This window comes from Lactuca virosa, chromosome 8 (genome assembly GCF_052849685.1).
Source record: "Lactuca virosa cultivar CGN04683 chromosome 8, Lactuca_virosa_CGN04683_v6, whole genome shotgun sequence".
In the NCBI taxonomy this organism is placed as follows: domain Eukaryota; kingdom Viridiplantae; phylum Streptophyta; class Magnoliopsida; order Asterales; family Asteraceae; genus Lactuca; species Lactuca virosa.
Genome location: NC_136433.1, coordinates 72237351 through 72258863, shown reverse-complemented (window position 1 = coordinate 72258863; position 21513 = coordinate 72237351). Strand labels below are relative to the sequence as shown.

Below are 21513 nucleotides of genomic sequence, written 5' to 3'. Positions count from 1 at the left end.
AAACTCTATCCTCAGACACAAAGAAACGATCATGCCCGCTCGGAACGATCCTCTGACCTTTATAAACATGAGCCCCAGTTGACTCTCAATTGTTCCTTCCGACACTGAGCACCAGGTCAACTCCCGACCCAACAGTTACACCTCCAGAGGTTACTTATTGCACACCCAATAAGACAACTTTATAACTTCCTTCTCTTCATAGCTATCTCAGCCCACCAGGTGACACACGAAGTTCACTTTGCCTCAAGCGAACACTACAACCCCATCTGATGTCGCCTCATCTCCCACCTCTGTCTTCTACCATTTTCTAGTTCCATGTGCTTCGTGGTCCTTCCCAAACCAACGAACTGACCCTCTCGACCTAAGTGCATCAGATGGAACCCATTACCACTCAAAGTGATATCCACCAGAACATCTGGAATCTCATCCTGACAACCCAATACGCCACTAGAGCCAAAATCAAACTCGAGAGTCTGGTTTGACAGCATAATTGGGACCACTCGTCACCAATCTAATACTCATCTCACGACCTGCGATCCACGTATTTACGTGTACATTACTTCTCCACTTCCCCCCCGATTGCGGTAACACCTCCCTAACTCGGGATACAATGGTTCTCGACTATCACGGAGACCCCAGTCCACCCCTGGTTCAACCCCCCAGGTTTTTAAAGACTCGGTTGCCAAGGCTACCCCAACCTAGGAACACCTCTGCGTCACACTCTGACTCGCGAATACTACGACTCCCCGTAGTTATGACACTCTCTCACTGACTAGCAAAAGCTACGGCTCCCCGCAGTTTCACAACACTCTCTCACTGACTAGTGAAAGCTACGGCTCGCCGCAGTTTCATAACACTCTCTCACGGACTAGTGAAAGCTATGGCTCCCCGCATTTGCACAACACTCTCTCACTGACTAGTGAAAGCTACGGCTCCCCGCAGTTTCACAACACTCTCTCACCGACTAGTGAAAGCTACGGCTCCCCGCAGTTTGACAACACTCTCTCACTGACTAGTGAATGCTACGACTCCTCGCACTTTCACAACACTCTCTCACTGACTAGTGAAAGCTACGGCTCCCCGAAGTTTCACAACACCCTCTCACTAGCTAGTGAAAGCTATGGCTCCCCGTAGTTTCACAACACTCTCTCACTGACTAGTGAAAGCTACGACTCCCTGCAATTTTGCAACACTCTCGCACGGGCTAGCCGCAGGCTCATCCCACGGTCCTTCCCTGACTATCCTAGGAGATTACTCCTACCCGAATCCATTCACTCTATTGTCACCCCATAATCTCATCATCAAGTCATCACTACGTTGAGGTCACTAACTCATATTCCGCAGCCCAATCATAGATAGGTACGCACACCCACTCAGATTTTGTATCACTACTTCTGATGACAATTGCCGCTAGAAAATACTTTCTCTTGCTACAATTCAAATTATTGGACAATCCTGTCTGAGGACAATTAGCTGAAAGGTTCCCATTGGAACCATAGCCACCCGGTCCTCCACTTGCCATCTCACGAACTCAAGCCTCAAAATAATCCAAAAATTTAGGGCATCAAACTCGTATACCTCGGTACACCATCACAGAACCTTACGATGTCTTTCCTTAATCACTGATCTTCCACTTACGACATCACACTCGGATACCGCAATACACCCTATCAGAATCTCACAATGCCTTGCCTCAACCACAGATCTTCATCTTGCACAACTTGAAACCTCGAAATACTCCAACTCACAATTTGAAACACGGAGGAATCGACAATGACTGAGAACACATTGGTGACAATCTGATACCCCATCTTCTACTGCTCAAAACCCATGCGAGAATACTCATACTGACTCTGAAGTTGGTTGCCAAATCAACTGCTACCCTTCCCGAAGTGTATTTAACAACCCATACATCGAACTGGAAAATTTCAACAATCGAACCTCGACCCCAACGACCCTAAACATCTCGAACTTGAACATTGGCAAGCCCGGAGAACCTTTATCCATAATAGATCCCTGATAAACGGCTACTCACTGTGGATATACTCCTTCTTTCCTCAACACGTACAACATGTATCCTCTCACTCTGCACCTTGCCTCATTCACCAATAACCCAAGTCTCACACGTCTGTATCACAGATCTCCATAACCAGTCCTCTAACCGCACTTGAACAGATTGCTGACTCACTCAAATAGAATACCTTCTCCCCCTCCCAGGGTTCAACCCATCACCAATTAGCATGCCAACAATCTATTCCACAGACTGTTCCACCAGGTACATCACACTTGACTCTTGGAACGCACCACGGAACACTCGATGATCTCCCAAGTAACTCCAAATATCACAAATCTCATATGAAATCCTCGGAACTTCCCAACGTGACTGCCTCTAACCACCCCAAAATCTCATACCAATACACTACCGAAACGCTCTACTGTCCCCAATTAGTCGTGACCCTCAGTCTGGAACTAAGGAACTATCAAGTACCTCATCTCTGATTCCTCAACCATCATTCCATCGTGTGGATCGTCATAGAAACATGAGATCTCACTCTCACAAATGAGGTCCAATGCAAACAACGATGGCCACCACCCCGGTATACTCCTCTTGATCACCTGAATCTGCTGCTAAAAATATGCCTTACTTGACCAAGGCATCTCCTTGTCCTCATCCATCGCAGTCGCCACCAATGACTCCTTCATGGTATAAGAAATACCTCGCAGCAACATATCATAATTTCTCTGGTGAAAACATCGCAACTATATGATACCCCACGGAATTACCTCCAAACTCTGGAACTGCTCGTTCGTTCCACACGAGAAGCGGAAATAGTGTAATCTTCGTCATAGGATGTGACATCTCAACCATCGGTCGATCACTCAACCCAAACCGGAATTCTCCTCAGCGTCTCACCTCCACTTTTCCTCAAATCCTACGACTCCAACTAGCAGCCCACCAGTCAACTCCTCGGGATCTAAACTCAATTCCCTCACAAGGTACACTCCATCGAAGCTCAATCGACATGGCTCTCTGGCCCACAGTTTACCATATCCTCTCTAAATCTGAACACCCATCGTCGGATAACTGGTAAAGATGAAAATACCCTCTGCTACGAATCATGGTACCCAAACCATGTTATCTCCCCTTAACCTGCTATTTAGAACCTCTAGAATTCTCCTTATTTCGAGTATGGGTCCTCTGCTTTCAGTAGTATGGGCTCATACTACCTGCCACATCTACCCATACTTTCAACATAAATCATCCCAGATTTCCTAAGTAGTTGCTTACATTCTCGATCACCAATCCCATTACACACGTTCGCTCTCCAGCGAATACTCACCTCTAAACAGCGCACTCAGCAGGCTACACTACTCCCTAGGCTCTTCTAGGCTCTCACACTTCTCCGCCATCAGCTGCTGAAGAACTCTTCATGATGCCAGTCATCTACCTCCTGAATATCGTCATATTCACTTAGTAGCTGACTCCCACCATTCAAGAGTTCCACAAAGCACAAAGCAAGCAACATTCGGGCATCGAATAATCTCTACCAACACGTAAAACCACTCTAGGTTACAACTCCACTTGCTCTATTCACACTCAAAAGGTATCGCCGGACTCAAGCAACCCTACCTCTCGTAGGTATCTAACTACTCTCCCAGTAGGTTCCTCCAATGCTCATCTAGGTATCTCTCCTAGAGTACTCCTCTACTCAAAGCTCTCTCAAAAAGATTCCTGCTAGATACTCCTACTCAACATATACACAAGGCACATAACATATAACAACAACTCCTAGGCTAAGGCATCACAAATCAGACAAATCTAGCCCTAAAATATGAAATACCTAGCATGTCCTCTAGCATGCATCACTAATATCTCATAAATATCTCATAACACAAATAAGTAAGGGTATTTTGGGAAATCATCGTTCGGGCTCTGGCTGATTGTACACACTGCTCCAACTCGTTTTCTTTTAAAACGCTTTCTCGTTTTAGAAAAATCTTTTTTTTTTGAAATTTTTTCTCAAAACCTCAGTTTGAGTCCGGACACACCTGAAGGTACATCCGAATCCCTCAAACCAAGGCTCTGATACCAACTTGTAACACCATTCGTTTTCAAATAAAATTTTCATTTTAAAATCACATAATTCTCATAATAGATTTCACAAAAATCCCAAGTATCTAATTATCAAAACACAACTCCATAAATTTTGATTAAAAATCCAGGATCCTCAAAACATAACTCTTTCTCTCGTGTGTACAATCAAGTCGACGCCTTCCCGCTATCATGAAAAGTACCTGAAACACATATCACACAACACGGTAAGCACGAAACTTAGTGAGTTCCCCAAAATACCACACATAACTCATTATCCCCTCATGGCTATGCTCGAATAAGACCCTCCGGTCAATGTGTCTCAGTAGGATCCTCCGATCCCATAACTCGGGTGGACCCTCCAGTCCTAACTCAGTAAGCTCAGGATAATACACATGTACAATTCACAAAGACATAATGCAGGATATCACAATACTCAATATAAGCATATAAGACCCTCTGGTCACACATAGATTACCACTCTAGGTAGGTATAGTGAGAAGACTCACCTTGAAGCAAGCAAGCAATTACACCTCGTACACAAATCACCGATCTAGCCTCCGCCTAACACATATGATAATTATCTCTAATTAAAATCACAACTCTAAATAAACTCATACTAGCCCCTCTTTAACTCTTGGGAAGGGTAAAAGACCATTCTCCCCCTCTATGGTCTTCATTACTCTCATTTGGTCAAAACCATAAAAGTCAACAGAAGTCAAACTCGAGTCAGCAGTCCATGTTGACCCAACTCGTCGAGTGCATCAAAGCAACTCGTCGAGTCCCCTCGTTTCCTAGGAAACTTTATGAAAACCAACTCAACTCGTCGAGTTGACCCGTCAACTCGCCGAGTTACAGCATGCTCAGACTTATCGGGATAAACCCTAACCGACTCGTCGAGTCGGCTCACTGACTCGTCGAGTCCCTTAAGTTGAAATCTCATTCAGACGTTTTAAGATAGAAATGATGCCCCATACTCCAGATCTATCTTCCCAAGGCTCGAATATCATGTAAAGCTGCAAGCTTTATATTCATGCATGGCATATTAGGCTCATAATGCCAATAGAAGCTCCAACAAGGGTCTGATGCACAAGAGCTTGCCTCTAGCTCAATAAAGCTCGGATATTTGGACTCTCAAGGCCTCCTATAGTCCAGATATGAGGTTCCAACCTCAAACCATGTTCAAATAACTCAATGACACAAGATGGATGGGAGAAAACCCTAAAAACTCCCAAAATGAGATCTAACAAAATATGTAGCCAAGATGAGAGCTTTTTACCTCCACACAGATTCTAATGAAAGAAGAACACTATATCCACAGCCCATCCTCGATCAAATCCACATTTCTCTCCAAATCTTCTCCCAAAAATGCACAAGAATGCTCAGTTTGGTCCCTATCTCTCTCTCTCTCTCTCTCTCTCTCTCTCTCTCTCTTCACAACGAATGGGGCAGGTTTAGGGTTTCTCATAGGCTCTAAGATGACAAGGGTGGCATAAAAGAGGGCCTAAGGTCCTTTAAGTAGGACCCAACCCCAAAGATTTAGGGTTTCCACACACAACGCCAACTCGTCGAGTTGGCCTCTCAACTCACCGAGTTGGTCACTAAACCCACGTAGCTAAAACCCGCCTCTACTCGACGAGTTGGACATCCGACTCGCCGAGTTGCTCTTTCATGAAGAATATAAATCACTTAAATATGATACCTGAAATTTCGGGATGTTACACATGAAGTCCCATGCAACCTTTAGACCATCATTTTTGTCTTTTGAAGCTTCTATGGCCATGCATGGTGATAAAGTTTAAGACTGTATGTGATCACTTAGTCCCTAGAGTCCAGATCTATGATCTCATGGTCTACCTTTTTGCTTTGATGGTGTTCGGATTAAGACATGTGCCTTTTTGGGTTAGGGTTTGAGGTTAATCCATTTAGGAAAGGTATTAATGGGTAAAGTTGGAAACTTTACCCTTCTAGAGGCATTTCCAGTCAAGATCTGGAATATGAGTCTTGGATTTGAATAATAAGGGCTTAATGCAATAAGAAAGGTTGACCGACTGATGAACTCGACAAGTCCATAAGGGAACTCGACGAGTTGGTTTAGAAAGTTCCCGTTTCTGTTGAAAAGGAAGGAACTCGATGATTCCACAAGGGAACTCGACGAGTTGTACTGGGAAAGTGTCGATTCTGTTAAGAAGGAGGAACTCGACGAGTTGGAGGAAAACTCGACGAGTTGGATCGTGATTTCATGATTCTATGATATATGGGAACTCGGCGAGTTGGGGAGTAAACTCGACGGGTTGAGTCAACTCGGAGCATTGAATTTGACTTTGACTTTGACCTAGACTTGACTTTGATCATAGTTGACCTTAAAGGGTTATGAGGATGAAATAGTATCTAAGAGGTTGCTTTGGTTCAGGGAGAGAGTAGAGTTGATTCAGGGCAGAGACGTTTCAACTATCATCCGAAATTTGAGGTGAGTTTCCTCCTGGATTGAACTGGTCGAAGGCACCAATGTCGGCCTGTGTATGCTATGTGTGCTGATTAGTAGCTAAGTGTGGGCAGGGCTCGTATCTTAGCATTATTTGAGTATGTATATGGAATGGATTGGTAGATTTGGTTATACTTGTTGTCTGTGTGATACTTGTATGTGTTCTTAGTTAGCTGAGTGTGGGTGGGGCCTGAATCTCACTATTATTCGAGTGTGGACGGGGCCAATATCTCTTAAATAGCCGAGTGTGGGCGGGGCCCGTATCTCCTAGATAGCTTAGTGTGGGCGAGGCTCGTATCTCACTAAGCGTAGGCGGGACCCGTACTTCTTAGGGTAGGGCTCGTTATCCGAGTGTAGGCGAGGCCCGTATCTCTTTGAGTGTGGGCGGGGGCCTGTATCTCCTAGTTGCATGTTATGTGTATGGTATGTGGTAGTTTGGGGAGACTCACTAAGCTTCGTGCTTACAGTTTTTAGTTTTGGTTTCAGGTACTTTCGGTAGCAAAGGGAAGAGCTTGGGATGACTGTATTTCACACACCATGATGTTTAGCCTGGGATGTTACTCTGATATATTTTACATGTGTTTTGACATGGATATACCGATTAAGATATTTTGAGATACTAAGGTTTTTGTTTTGATAAGATGATTTTAATAACTATGGTTTATTTAATGATTTAAAAATGAAATTTTCGGTCGTGATTTTTGGGATGTTTCAAGTTGGTATCAGAGCCTTGGTTTGAGGGATTCGGGCACACTCTCGGGTGTGTCTGAACTCAAACTGAGGACTTGGTATGAAAATTTTCAAAAGAAAACCATTTTTACAAAAAAGATTTTTAAAAGAGAAAAGGGTGTGGTGCATTCAATCAGCCGAGCTCAAGTAAGTTCTCCCTAATTACCCATACACGTTTATGTTATGATATGAATTTTGATTATGAGAACTGCATGCAAGATTAGGGCTAAGGATCTAAGAAGGATGCCTTGTGTGCCTACAGTATGAGCTTATTGAACTGCATGCTAGTACTGAGTAGTCAGTAATATGATGGCCTATGAGCTTATTGAACTGCATGCTAGTACTGAGTAGTCAGTAATATGATGGCCTGATTAGGATATGTTGGGTTTTGTTTACTCGATGCCCTAATGCTGCTTGCTTTGTGCTTTTAGGAGTTCTAGCTATCTTTATCTAACTAGTAAACGAATATGTTAAGTTACATATTACGAGGACTAAATAATTTCAGAAGGTTAGGTTTAGCCTTATTTCGTAGCTCTCGTTTGAGTCTAACCGTTGTAAGGAGAGACCTCTTAATCGAAGAATTATCTGGTCTTAGTAATATGTACTGGTACTCGCAAGCTAGTTAGGGAAAGGTAGTGGGGACTTCTTATGAAGCTGATGGCGCAAAGTGGGTCGGAGATTACCCTAGGGCAAGCCTAGGATGAGATTAGCGTAGAAAGCAGTAGTAATGAAAGGGACTTGGTGGAGTCAAGGCAGTTCTTGAGGAAAGTACGGATAAATATGGAAGGTAGTATGGGCCCGTACTACTGAAAGCAGAGGATCCATACTCAAATCAAGGAAGGCTGAGATGAACCTAGGGAACTTGTAGTGTGTGAGATCCATCGAGTTATGATGAGTATTTTGATGATTTTTATGGTGTATTTTCAGTATGGTGACGCTATGCACTAGACCAGTTGGCAGTTCTGGCGCTGGCGAGGGATCAGGCTCGGGCTCTGGAGTCGGGTAGCTTGATGATCAGATGAGGGAGTTCATCTCATCTAAGATTATACGCAGTATCATTGATCAGACTCCTGTGATCTTCAGCACGGTCAATGAGGGCATTTTGGAGATTCTTGATGAGAGACTGGGTGCATTCCGTACCAAGATGGAGGCCATGATAGGGGCGCGCACGATGAAATTCAGGGATTTCCGAGCTTGCGGAGCTCCAGATTACCATGTGGCTAGGGACCCCATTGCTAGCAGCAGGTGGTTGGCGGATGTCGCCAACGCTTTTTGCACCAGCTGCTGTCCCGAGGGGGACAAGGTCTGACTTGCTTCCTGTCTCATGAAGGACAAGGCGCGGGATTGGTGGGAGGAGATTGGGCATGCTATTGGTGATGCTGCCCTTGATACCATGACTTGGAGTGACTTCTGGACCAGGTTCAGGGCCGAGTTTGCACCTGTGATCGAGGTGCAGCAACTTGCGCGGGAGTACCAGGATCTCCGACACACGACTGAGACGGTGAATGAGATCACCGCCATGTTCAGAGAGAGGTCCCTTCTTGTTCTGCAGTATGTGGCAGACGAGGAGACGAAAAAGGCCCCGTACCATGCGATGTTGAGGAGCGACCTTCGGCAGTTTGTGAGCCGATCCAGCTGCAAGACGCTGGAGAATATGATAGAGAGGGCTCGTGAGAGGGAGATTGCTTTAGAGATGGAGAGGAAGAGGAAGTCAAATGCGGCATCTGGTGTGGAAGGTTCGAGCAAGAAGCCCAAGGTGGATTCCCGAGGGAAGGGCCAGCAGGGCCGAGGCCGCTACGACAATAGTGGTAGGACGCACGAGGGGACGTGCATGGTGGGTAGTTCAGGCTGCTTCAAGTGCGGCCGAACTGGTCATGTCAGCAGGGGTTGTGCTGTTACCACAACCACCACCACATTATCTGATCTGATTTGCTTCCAGTTCAATCAGAGGGGCCACAAGAGGTCCCAGTACCCGAGTTTAGCAGCAGCAAGACAAGTGGCGGCACCCGCTCCTGCTACATTGAGGATTACCGATGCCCATCAAGGCCGGACAGAGACACCTATGGCGAAGAGCAGAGCCTTCCAGCTGCAGTGGAGGAGGCACGTGAAACTCCCGATCTTGTGACGGGTATGTATCTTATCCTTATCTCTTTATTTATATTGATTGGTCGCTTATGTTTATGTGTTTCGTTTTAGGATCGTTCTTAGTGAACGACATATCTGCTCTGGTATTATTCGATTCGAGGGCTACCCGATCTTTTGTATCACTCAGGCTCAGAAAGCGATTGGTTGGAGCTTTGGGGGAGCTGGACTGTCCTCTTGTTGTAGAGATCACGGATGTTAGGACCGTACGGGTTGCGAGGGTTCACCGAGGATGTACACTACAGTTGTTCGACGAGCAAATTTCCGTGGATCTAGTCCCTATTCCCCTTCGATGGAATAAGGTTATCGTGGGTATGGAATGGTTGAGCCCCAATGGGGCAGTGATTGACTGCGAGCAGTAGCTTGTACGAGTTCGGACTCCAATTAGGGGAGGTTTGGTGATTCAAGGAGAGAGGCTGCCGTGTGGACCGACTTTGTGTTTAGCAGCGAGGGCGAGATGCTACCTACAACAGGGTTGCGCAGGTTATGTTGCCTATGTCATGGATACCCGGGATAAGGGTAAGGCGACTGTGGATGATGTACCGATCATACGGGAGTACCCGTACGTGTTCCCTCAGGATTTGCTTGGGCTACCTCCGGAGAGGTAGGAAGAGTTCAGGATTGAACTAGTTCCTTGTACGGCTCCGATAACCAAGGCACCATATCGGTTGGCTCCTCCCAAGATGCAGGAGCTGTCTACAAAGCTGGAGGAGCTGTTAGACAAGGGATTTATCAGGCCAAATAGTTCGCCATAGGGAGCCCCGATTCTGTTTGTGAAGAAGAAGGACGGGTCACATCGGATGTGTATAGATTACCGGGAGCTGAATAAGGTAACAATGAAGAACCGTTATCCCCTCCCGAGGATTGACGATTTATTTGACCAGCTTCAGGGTGCATCTTGGTTTTCCAAGATTGATCTGTGATCGAGTTATAACCAGATGCGAGTCAATGACGACGATGTGCTGAATACAGCCTTTCAGACTCGCTATGGTCATTATGAGTTCGTGGTGATGGCGTTTGGGCTCTCCAATGCTCCTGCTGCGTTCATGAATCTCATGAACCGCGTGTGCAGACCAATGCTGGACCGTTCTGTGATAGTCTTCATCGATGATATCTTGGTTTACTCCAAGATTCAGGAGCAGCACGAGGAGCACCTGAGGGAGGTGCTGGAGACACTGAGGAGGGAGAGACTTTTCGCAAAGTTCTCCAAGTGTGAGTTCTAGTTGCACGAGGTGCAGTTTCTGAAGCACCTTGTCAACCAGAAGGGAATTCTGGTCGAGCCAGCCAAGGTAGAGGCCGTGATGCAGGGGGAGGTTCCGAGGTATCCATATGAGATTCGAAGTTTTCTTGGTCTGGCGGGTTATTATCGGAGATTCATCCAGGATTTCTCCAAGATTGTTGTTCCATTGACCCTACTGAACAACAAGTCGGTGACATTCCGATGGGGGCATGAGCAGTAGTCAGCTTTCGAGACTCTCAAACAGCGATTGTGCGAGGCACCGATTCTGACCTTGCCGGAAGGTGTCGATGATTTCGTGGTTTACTGTGACACCTCGATCACTGGTATGGGTGCAATGTTGATGCAGCGGGGTCATGTGATTGCGTACGCGTCAAAGCAGCCGAAGCCTCATAAAGCGAATTACCCGACACACGATTTGGAGCTGGGGGCCGTGGTTTTCTCCCCCACGATTTGGATACATTACCTCTATGGGGTTCGTTGTACCATTCACACGGACCACAAGAGCCTGTGGTATCTGATGGACCAGCCGAATATGAACATGAGGCAACGTCGGTGGTTAGATGTGGTGAAGGGCTATGATTGTGTCACACCCCAAAACCAAGAACGGCGGAAACGTTCTGGGGCGGAGGATGTCATGTACAGTATCATAACAATGCAAAGTAGTAAACAAGCAACAACATCATCCATTGCAATAATAGTATGGTTTAATACATGTGTGTTCTTTCGTAGTAATATGACACCAAAACAAGTAATCAAAATAAAAGACGAGTCTTGAACGTGCTTCTTCTTCTCAAAACCTGGCATCGGTACCTGTCTACTGACGACCTGAGAATACAAGTTATTTTGAAAGCGTAGATCAGCATTTAAGCTGGTGAGTTCATAAGTATTTACCGTCAATGTTTGTATAAGTTTGAATGTAAATGTTTGTAAAAGTTTGAATGAAAATGTTTGTAAATATTCAATGTAAATGTTTGTATATGTTTACAAAAAACCCCTAGAAAATCCCATATTTCCTACTAGTATAAAAAGTAGTCTTCTGCCAAGGCCCGACTGTTTTGAATGTTTGTTTCTCTATAAAAGTGGATGTTTTTCCCTAGTTTATAACTATCTTAACTCGAAAATAGCTTGCATTGACTTTCAAGTAGAACTGTCACTATATGAAAGTAATAGGAAAAGTAAGTACTCATGGGTCTTCAGAATTGACGACATGCAGTACTAATTACCTGAAAACATATTTGTTTTATTAAGGTCATAATGCGATAAGTAGTTCCCATACTAAACGTTCTCCCTACAAGAGATTCTGGGAACAAGTGTGACTTCCGCAACGAATTGCTAGGCCGTAATATCCACATTAAAGTTATATGATCATGTATACCCAATTTATTATCACCTTTTGTTTAGAACAATGCGTTAGTGATCATATAGTTAGATCCTGTAGTTGTTCCATGCTATAGCATCTTAGTATGTTCCTTCTGTTATAGTATCTTAGTATGTACTTGTATATGATAGTATTCTCTATCTGTACTTGTATATGATAGTATTCTCTGTTGTAGTATTCTCTGTTATAGTATTCTATGTCTAATATTTGTTTATGATAGTATTCTCCTAAACTATACCTATAATAGCTTACTAGTAATTTTTGTTATAGTATTCTTCTTTGTAGTATTCGAATGATTGACTGGTACTTTTATATCTACATATGTATACATAATATATAACTAATGTTTAGACGACCTTTGGACAACTAACCGATTACTCTAAGTACACATTCAGACAAGAAAAAGGAAATAAAGTGGGTTAGCAGTTCTAAGTCCTTTAAACATTACTTACATAACTATACATATATAGGCATGCATTTGACGATATATAAGTTAAAAAGGAAGTTTTGTAAAACCTTTTGAAGAGTTTAATAATAAATATTGATGACTTGATGTCAATTTATAAAATGATTTAAAAGTAGTTTGTTTGATAACACAGTTTGAAGTATATGAAATCCTATTGTTTGAAGCACAATTTGAAGTATATGAAATACTAGTGTTTGAAACACAGTTATAAATTACATATGATTGATTTAATAACAAAAGTATAGCAAAAGATTTATGTTTTTCACACGAGTATAATCGTGTGTTTACTTGTATTCCCCCCTTAAAAGTGTATAAAAGCATTTACAAAGTATTTGAAAACATAGTTGTAGGGGTATGAACTCACTTGATAGATTGAAGAAGGTGAAACGAAAACCGAGCAGAACTTCGACTTGAGAAAGTTGATTTCTCGGGAATCTCGGGAGTGTAAAACCTTCCTTCAGAACTTGGATGTGAAGACCGGGGCTTCAGGATGGCTTCGAGGGTTTAAACGCAGAGCTTCGGCACGAGAAAGAAGAGAATTGAGCAATGAAACCCGGAACCCTTTGAGCTCTATTTATAGCCCAATTTTTGGGTCCCATGTCGTGGCAAAAGGGTTGCCCACGTCGTGGAGTCGATCCTATCCCCTTCCATGGACGAGACGTCTGCTGCCAAGCCTGAAAACCCATCAGTCATGGTCCCACGTCGTGACCATTTGTGCCACGTCGTAGCCAGCCTGACAGCCTCAGATTTTGTGTCTCGAACTTGTAAAATCCGTAACTTCCGCGTACGAGCTCCGTTTTCGACGTTATATATATGCACACGTAGGTGAGAATACACTCTACAACTCTCGTTTAGATTTCGTCGGCTAAGTTTGACTTTATTTTTAATTAATTATATTTAACAGGCCGGGACACGAAAATTCTGTCATAAATCCATAACTTCTTCATCCGACTCCGTTTTCGTCAGACTTTTTACCGTTGCACTACTATTGTTGAGATCTTCGATTCTCATTTAGGTTGTTTCGGCCAAAAGTCTCTCTATCTCTATTTCAAGTTTTTAGCTGTCTACTGCTATATCCGGAACTTGGAAAAATCATAACTTCCTCATACGAAGTCAGACTTGGACGTTCTTTTTACGTACGTTTACGGTTTAATGATATCTACAATTTTCATTTAGATACCTAAGGCTAAAAATTATTGTATTAAAACTTCGCGTTTTACGTTTAACCGTATTGACGGTTTTGCTGTGAATCATAGGTTGGTCATAACTTCTTCGTTATAACTCGGATTTTAGTGTTCTTTATATTTCTGAAACCCTTGATACGATATTTATCATTCTACGCAACCCAATAGAGACTTTTGAACATTTTATTTTTGACGCTAATTCCATTATATCAAAAGAGATTACAAATTCTTGACTTTTTAGGTCATTACATTGATTCGAAATATCGGGTTGTCACAGATTGTGAGATCCTCTACCACCCGGGGAAGGCCAATGTTGTGGCCGATGCTCTCAGCCGTAAGGCGGTTGCAGCTCCAATACGAGATATATGCTTGAGGATGACAGTGATTACTTTGCTGCTGGAGCGGATTCAGGAGGCTCAGGTTGAGGGTATGAAGGAGGAGAGCCGGAAGTGTGAGCGGATCATTGGTCAGGTGTCTTCATTTGATTATGACATCCGTGGATTTTTGACCCTGCATCGTAGAGTCTGGGTTCCTTACCGGGGCGGTGTATGCCAGGTTCTGATGGAGGAGGCTCACAATTCGAGATTCTCCATCCATCCCAAGGCGACAAAGATGTATCGGGATCTTCGATCTGATTATTGGTGGCCCTGCATGAAGCGGGACATAGCATGGTATGTGGAGCGGTGCTTGACTTGTAGGAAAGTCAAGGCCAAACACCATCGATCTCACGGCAAGATGTAGCCGTTGGATATCCCCGTGTGGAAATGGGAAGATATCATTATGGATTACATCACGAAGCTTCCCAGGACCGCACCTGGAGTGGATTCGATTTGGGTCATCGTGGATCGATTGACCAAGAGTGCTCATTACATCCCGATCCAGGAGAGTATATCGGTTAAGAAGCTAGCCCAGATCTATGTATGCAAGGTGGCGGTACGTCATGGAGTGTCGGTGTCGGTTGTGTCAGACCGAGATGTCCTCTTCACTTCCAAGTTTTGGAAGCGGTTTCAAGACGAGATGGGTACTCGTCTTCACTTAAGCACAACTTTTCACCTTCAGACGGATGGGTAGAGTGAGAGGAGGATCCAGACTCTCGAGGACATCCTGCGCGCATGTGTATTGGATTTCGGCAGCAGTTGGGATACGTAGCTTCCGTTAGCGGAATTTTCGTATCACAACAGTTATCACGCTAGCATAGATCGACTTCCCATTGAGACGCTCTACGGGAGGAAGTGTAGGAACCCAATATGTTGGGGTGAGGTCGGCCAAAGAGTTATGGGGAGTACTGAGGTGGTACTCAAGACCACAGAGAAGATCCAATAGGTCCGGAGCAGGCTCCAGACAGCTCAGAGTCGGCAGAAAAGCTATGCCGACAAGCGCCAATCAGACCTAGAGTTTCAGGTAGGAGATATGGTTCTCCTGAAGGTGTCACCATTGAAGGGTGTCAATCGGTTCTGGAAGAGGGGCAAGTTGGGCCCCAGGTACATCACTCCTTTTAGAGTTTTCGATCGGGTGGGCCGGGTAACCTACCGTCTGGATCTGCCTGCCGAGCTTAGTCAGATCCACAGTACTTTTCATGTCTCCCAACTATAGAAGTGCTTAGTGGATGATTCTGCGGTTGTGCCTTTGGAGGATATTAAGGTGGACGACCGCCTGAATTACATCGAGAGACAAGTAGCCATCCTCGATAGGAAAACGAAGGATCTGAGGAATAAGATGGTAGAGTTGGTGAAGGTGCAGTGGCAGCATCGTAAGGGCTCAGAGTGGACTTAGGATCCTTAGGAGGAGATGAGGGAGCATTACCCAGAGCTATTTGAGGCAGCGGACTTTGAGGACGAAGTCTGAGACAAGTGGGGGAGAATTGTAACGCCTGGTTCCTGGTATGTATTTGACTTAAATTTATTCCACTTCATAGAGCAACTCGACGAGTTGGGAGCCCCAAACTCATCAAGTAGAGATCATAAGGGCCGCCTAATTTAAGTAACCTACTCGACGAGTTGGGAGGCCTCAACTCGACGAGTAGGCCGACAGGGATGTAACCCTAATTTCCGGGGGTTTCACCCTATTTTAGCACCTTACACCTTTCAGGTTGGCCTCATTTCCAGCCTCTAAGTCCCAAACGCTAAATCTCGAAACCCTAATGTTATTGTGAGTGTTTGTGAGCTATTTCAAGTGTTTTAGTGTGTGTTTTGAAGCCATTGGAAGAAGGAGAAGCTTGAGGACACAAAAAGGAGTTTATAGATCCAGAACCCTTGTTTCATCCACGACATTTTGCTGGTATAAAGCTTGAACCTTGCTTTGGTCATTTAGATCTCCATTTTTGAAGTTCCTTGCTTATTTTGGTCCAAATGATATGATTCTTGGGATTTGGACGTCCCAAGTGAAGAACACTTCAGATCTAGGGCCTTAAGGGGTTTTCATGGCATAAAGGTGCCAACTTTATGGCCATGAAGTCCCATGCAACCTTTAGACCATCATTTATGTCTTTTGAAGCTTCTATGGCCATGCATGGGGATAAAGTTTAAGACTTTATGTGATCACTTAGTCCCTAGAGTCCAGATCTATGATCTCATGGTCTAACTCTTTTCTTTGATGGTGTTCGGATTAAGACCTTGACCTTTTTGGGTTAGGGTTTCAGCTTAATCAATTTAGGAAAGGTATTAATGGGTAAAGTTGGAAACTTTACCCTTCTAGAGGCATTTCCAGTCTAGATCTGGAATATGAGTCTTGGATTTGAAGAATAAGGGCTTAATGCAATAAGAAAGGTTGACAGACTGATGAACTCGACGAGTCCATAAGGGAACTCGGCGAGTTGGTTTGGAAAGTTCCCGTTTCTGTTGAAAAGGAAGGAACTCTATGATTGCACAAGGGAACTCGACGAGTTGTACTGGGAAAGTCCTGATTCTGTTAAGAATTAGGAACTTGGCGAGTTGGAGGAAAACTCAACGAGTTGGATCGTGATTTCACGATTCTGTGATTTATGGGAACTCGGTAAGTTGGGGAGTAAACTCGGCGAATTGATTCAACTCAGAGCGTTGACTTTGACTTTGACCTAGACTTGACTTTGAACATAGTTGACCCTAAAGGGTTATGAGCATGAAATGGTATCTAAGGGGTTGGTTTGGTTCAAGGAGAGAGTAGAGTTGATTCCGGGCAGAGACGTTTCAGCTATCATCCGACATTTAAGGTGAATTTCCTCCTGGATTGAACGGGTCTAAGGCACCAATGTCGGCTCGTGTATGCTATGTGTGCTGATTAGTAGCTAAGTGTGGGCAGGGATCGTATCTTAGCATTATTTGAGTATGTATATGGAATGGATTGGGAGATTTAGTTATACTTATTGTCTGTGTGATACTTGTATGTGATCTTAGTTAGCTGAGTGTGGGCGGGGCCTGAATCTCACTATTAGCCGAGTGTGGACGAGGCCAATATCTCTTAAATAGCCGAGTGTGGGCGGGGCCCGTATCTCCTAGATAGCTAAGTGTGGGCGAGGCCTGTATCTCACTAAGCGTGGGCGGGGCCCGTTATCCGAGTGTGGGCGGGGCCCATATCTACTAGTTGCATGTTATGTTTATGGTATGTGGTAGTTGGGGGAGACTCACTAAGTTTCGTGCTTATAGTTTTCAGTTTTGGTTTCAAGTATCTCCAGTAGCAAATGAAAAAGCTTGGGATGACTGCATTGCACACACCATGATGTTTAGCCTGGGATGTTACTCTGATATATTTGACATGTGTTTTGGCATGGATATACTGATTAAGATATTTTGAGATAATTTGGTCTTTGTTTTGATAAGATGATTTTAATAACTATGGTTTATTCAATGATTTAAAAATTAAATTTCTGGTCGTGATTTTTGGGATGTTTCAGTATAAATTACTAGCATCTTCTTTTGAAATCCCTCTTTAGCTAATTTAGGAAAAATGTGAAATGTATGGTAATCCATGAAAACGCACATCATTCTTTATGAGTCGTTAGTGGAGCGTGCATGGCTAACCGCCACACAAATTTAGGGCTATAAAGTTGAGATGATGGAACAACTCGAAAATTATCATTATTGATGGAGTGTGTGTGGTTTACCGACACAATTTGAGATGATAAATGACATTGAGGTTGACGAGCGGATTTGCGTGGTTATTCATATTTTGTTTGTGATTCTCGGTATCCCAGTAACAAAATTGAAGAGCATAATCCGAGATTAAACATGCCATTGATATGATTCAATGAATCTCAAATGATCTAGGAATTTCATAAGACTGAAATTGGTGAATCGTTTTACCTACCATAATAAATTCGTAATTAGATTACGACATCCCACTTCTTAATTTCAGATTGTATTTTGGATCCCAGCCTTGAATATTAAATTGGGTTAAAATATTCAGGATTTATCAACTAACTAAAACTATCTCTCTTGTTATAGATGTCTGGAAATGGTGATGGTCCTGTTGCTCAAACCTCCAACCAAAACTCCAACTTCACTCTCTTGTCGATTCTGTCAAGAGAAGCTAACCGGTCTAAACTACATGGAATGGATGAGAAATCTGAATATGGTTCTTCGATACAAGAATAAAGAGTATGTTCTCGACAAGCCTCTTGTTGAAATCCATGAAACAACTGCAACTCTTGGTGAAATCGCTTTCTACAACAAACATCATGACAACGCCACTAAGGTCGATTGCATCATGGTTGCTACCATGACGCTAGAACTCCAGAAGTTCTACGAGGACTATTTTCCATATGAAATGAGCCTTGATCTTACTGAAAAGTTTCACAAGAAAGCGAGACAAGAACGCTATAAAGTGGTTAAATCTCACATGACTTGCAAGTTGAAGGAAGGAGACCCTGTTTGCGCTCACATGCAAATGATAGAGAGATATGTGGAGCAGTTGGAAAAGCTCAATGTATCGTTTGACCCAGAGTTTGTCATTGATATGGTCTTTAACTCTTTGCCTCACAGTTATCATTAGTTCATCCTAATTTATCATTTGAATAACACGGAGACGACATTGACCCAACTCCACAATTTGTACAAACTACTAAATTAGGGATGAAGAAAAATCATGTCCCTTTTACGACAAGTGCCCCTTTCCTGGACATTGGTTAGAACAGATGAAAGAAGAGGAAGGCTTCCTCCCAATCAAACTTGAAGGGCAAGTCCCATACTGGAGTGTCTAGCAGTGGGTCAAAGACAAAGCCCAACTTTGATGTTCCTGATGTTAGTGATTCGGTCACTTGCTTTCATTCTGGAGACAAAGGGAATTGGAGAAGAAGCTGCCCAAAGTACCTTCAAGAGTTGAAATAGGGGAAGATTAAGCCATATGGCTCCTCATCAGATACATATACTATTTAAATCAATAACACACAACTTTCTCATTCTTGGGTCCTTGATACATGATATGGTTTTCACATTTGTTCTGATATGCAAGGGATAAAATAAAGTAAGGGAGTGGAGCATGGAAGGCTCAACCTGATCATGGGGAATATGCATTTTTCACCTATTAACAGTATTGGGACGTATGGACTTGTTCTTGATAGTGGTATCTGGGTAGATTTGATTAATTGCTATTATTCGTCAGAAATGACAAGAAACATTATTTCGTTTCATGCATTGCTCAGACAAGGTTTTAGATATATATTTGATAATGACAATGGCTCTATTTTGGTTTATAAAAATGGTTGTTTTATTTCAAAACCTTACCTTGTAATGGTGTGTATGAAACTGTGACATGTGTTGATAACTTAGGCAAGAGTGTATTCCATATTGATTCGTCTAATGGTGTAGACAAAGCATGCTTGTGGCATGGTCGTATTAGGCACAATAAAAGGAAATGGTTCACCTAATTCCAAAAGGATGGAGTGTTAGAATCAGTTGACTTAAGGGCAGATGATGAATGTGAGTCTTGACTTTTGGGCAAGATGAGAAAATCACCTTTTACTGGAACATGTGAAAGATGTGAAGGATTGTTGGACCTTATCTATACGGATGTGTGGGGGGCCTTCAGATCTACTACAATGGATGCCAATCGATAATATGTGACATTTACGAATGATTATAGCAGATATGGATAAATCTACTTGATCAAACATAAATCGAAGACCTTTGAAGCGTTCAAAGAGATTAAGCACCATGTCGAGAAACAAATGGGTAGGAAGATAAAGATGATTTGATCTGGCATAGGGGGAGAGTATCTTAGTATCGATTTCCCCGACTATATAAAGGAATGTGGAATCATTTAACAATTGAATCCTCCCAGAACACCACAACATAATGGTGTGGTTGAGAGGCGTAATCGAATTTTACTTGATATGGTTTGTTCCATGATGATTCGAACTTCGCTTCCAATATACTTCGGGGGGTATGCCTTAGAGACGACCGCCCATATCCTAAATCTTGTTCCCGCTAAGATGGTCACCAAAACACCTCATGAGATGTGGACGGGGAAAGTACCCTCGCTCGGAAATATCAAGGTCTGGGGTTGTGAAGCTCTCGTAAGACGAGAAACTCATGAAAAACTTGAACCTAGAGCTGAGAACTGTATTTTTATTGGCTACCCACAAATGTCCTTTGGATACCTGCTCTATAGACCTAGTGAGAATGTGGTTTTTGTAGCTCAAAGAGGATTCTTTTGCGAGAGAGAGCTTATAGTCAAAGAGGAGAGTGGGAGTTCTATTGATCTGGAAGAAATTCCAGTCATCCAATAAAGGAACCTTGAATGACACTAGCTCTGAAACATAGGATAAGACTCCAGTTGAGCCTATTGACAATTCATTACCTCTTCGTTGGTCATGTATGCTTAAAATGTCACCTCAGTTTTATGGGTTTCATATAACTACATATGGAGACATGTTCATCAATGATAGAACACTAGCAAATTTGGATGAACCTGCTAACTACAAGGAAGTGATGGCAAGCCCTGAGGCTGCAAAATGGAAGGAAGCAATGGATAACGAGATCCATTCCATGTATGATAACCAAGTATGGAAATTGGTTGATCATGAACCCATTCGAAATATAATATGTTGCAAATGGATCTTCAAGAAGAAGAACGAAATGGATGGGAAGGTACATACGTTCAAGGCTCGATTGGATGCAAAGAGATTTACTCAAACCCAAGGGGTTAACTAGGATGAGACATTCTCACATACGGCTAAGATCAAGTCAATCAGGATTATGCTTGTCATATTTACCTTTTATGATGATGAGGTATGACTAATGGACGTTAAAACTGCTTTCCAAAATGGGAAGTTAACCAAGGACGTCTACATTAGTTAGCCAAAAGTTTTTGTACATGCCAAGTATCCTGATAGAGTGTTTAAGCTTGAGAAATCCATTTATGGGTTGAAACAAGCATCTCACATCTGGAATCTTTGCTTCCATGTGAAAGTCAAAGAGTTTGGATTCTCTAAGAGTGAGGATGACTCATGTGTGTATCTCAAATCTAGTGGGAGTATAGTAACTTTCATAGTGTTGTATGTTGATGACATACTCGTCATAGGAAATGACGTTCCAACCTTGCAAGAAGTGAAATCTTGGCTTGGGAAGTGTTTCTATATAAAGGATTTAAGGGAAGCGACCTATTTTCTTGGATTAAGAATTTTAAGGGATAGAATGAACCATCTTATTGGACTTAGCCAGAGTACATACTTGGACAAAATATTGAAGCGTTTCAATATGGAGAACTCCAAGAAAGGGGATTTTCCCATTCAATATACTGTCAAATTGAGTAAGACTCAAAGTCCCAGTACTAAGGAAGAGATAGATGACATGAGTTCAGTCCCATATGCTTCGACTATAGGA

General features: G+C 43.1%; 1 protein-coding gene across 1 annotated transcript; it reads left to right on the top strand.

Moving 5' to 3' along the window:
• The first annotated feature begins 18145 nt into the window (after nucleotides 1-18145).
• Nucleotides 18146-18682, top strand: LOC145130487 (uncharacterized). Its single transcript, XM_079065277.1, has one exon. The coding sequence runs from the start codon at nucleotides 18146-18148 to the stop codon at nucleotides 18680-18682; it is 537 nt and encodes a 178-aa protein (XP_078921403.1).
• The last annotated feature ends 2831 nt before the right edge of the window (nucleotides 18683-21513 follow it).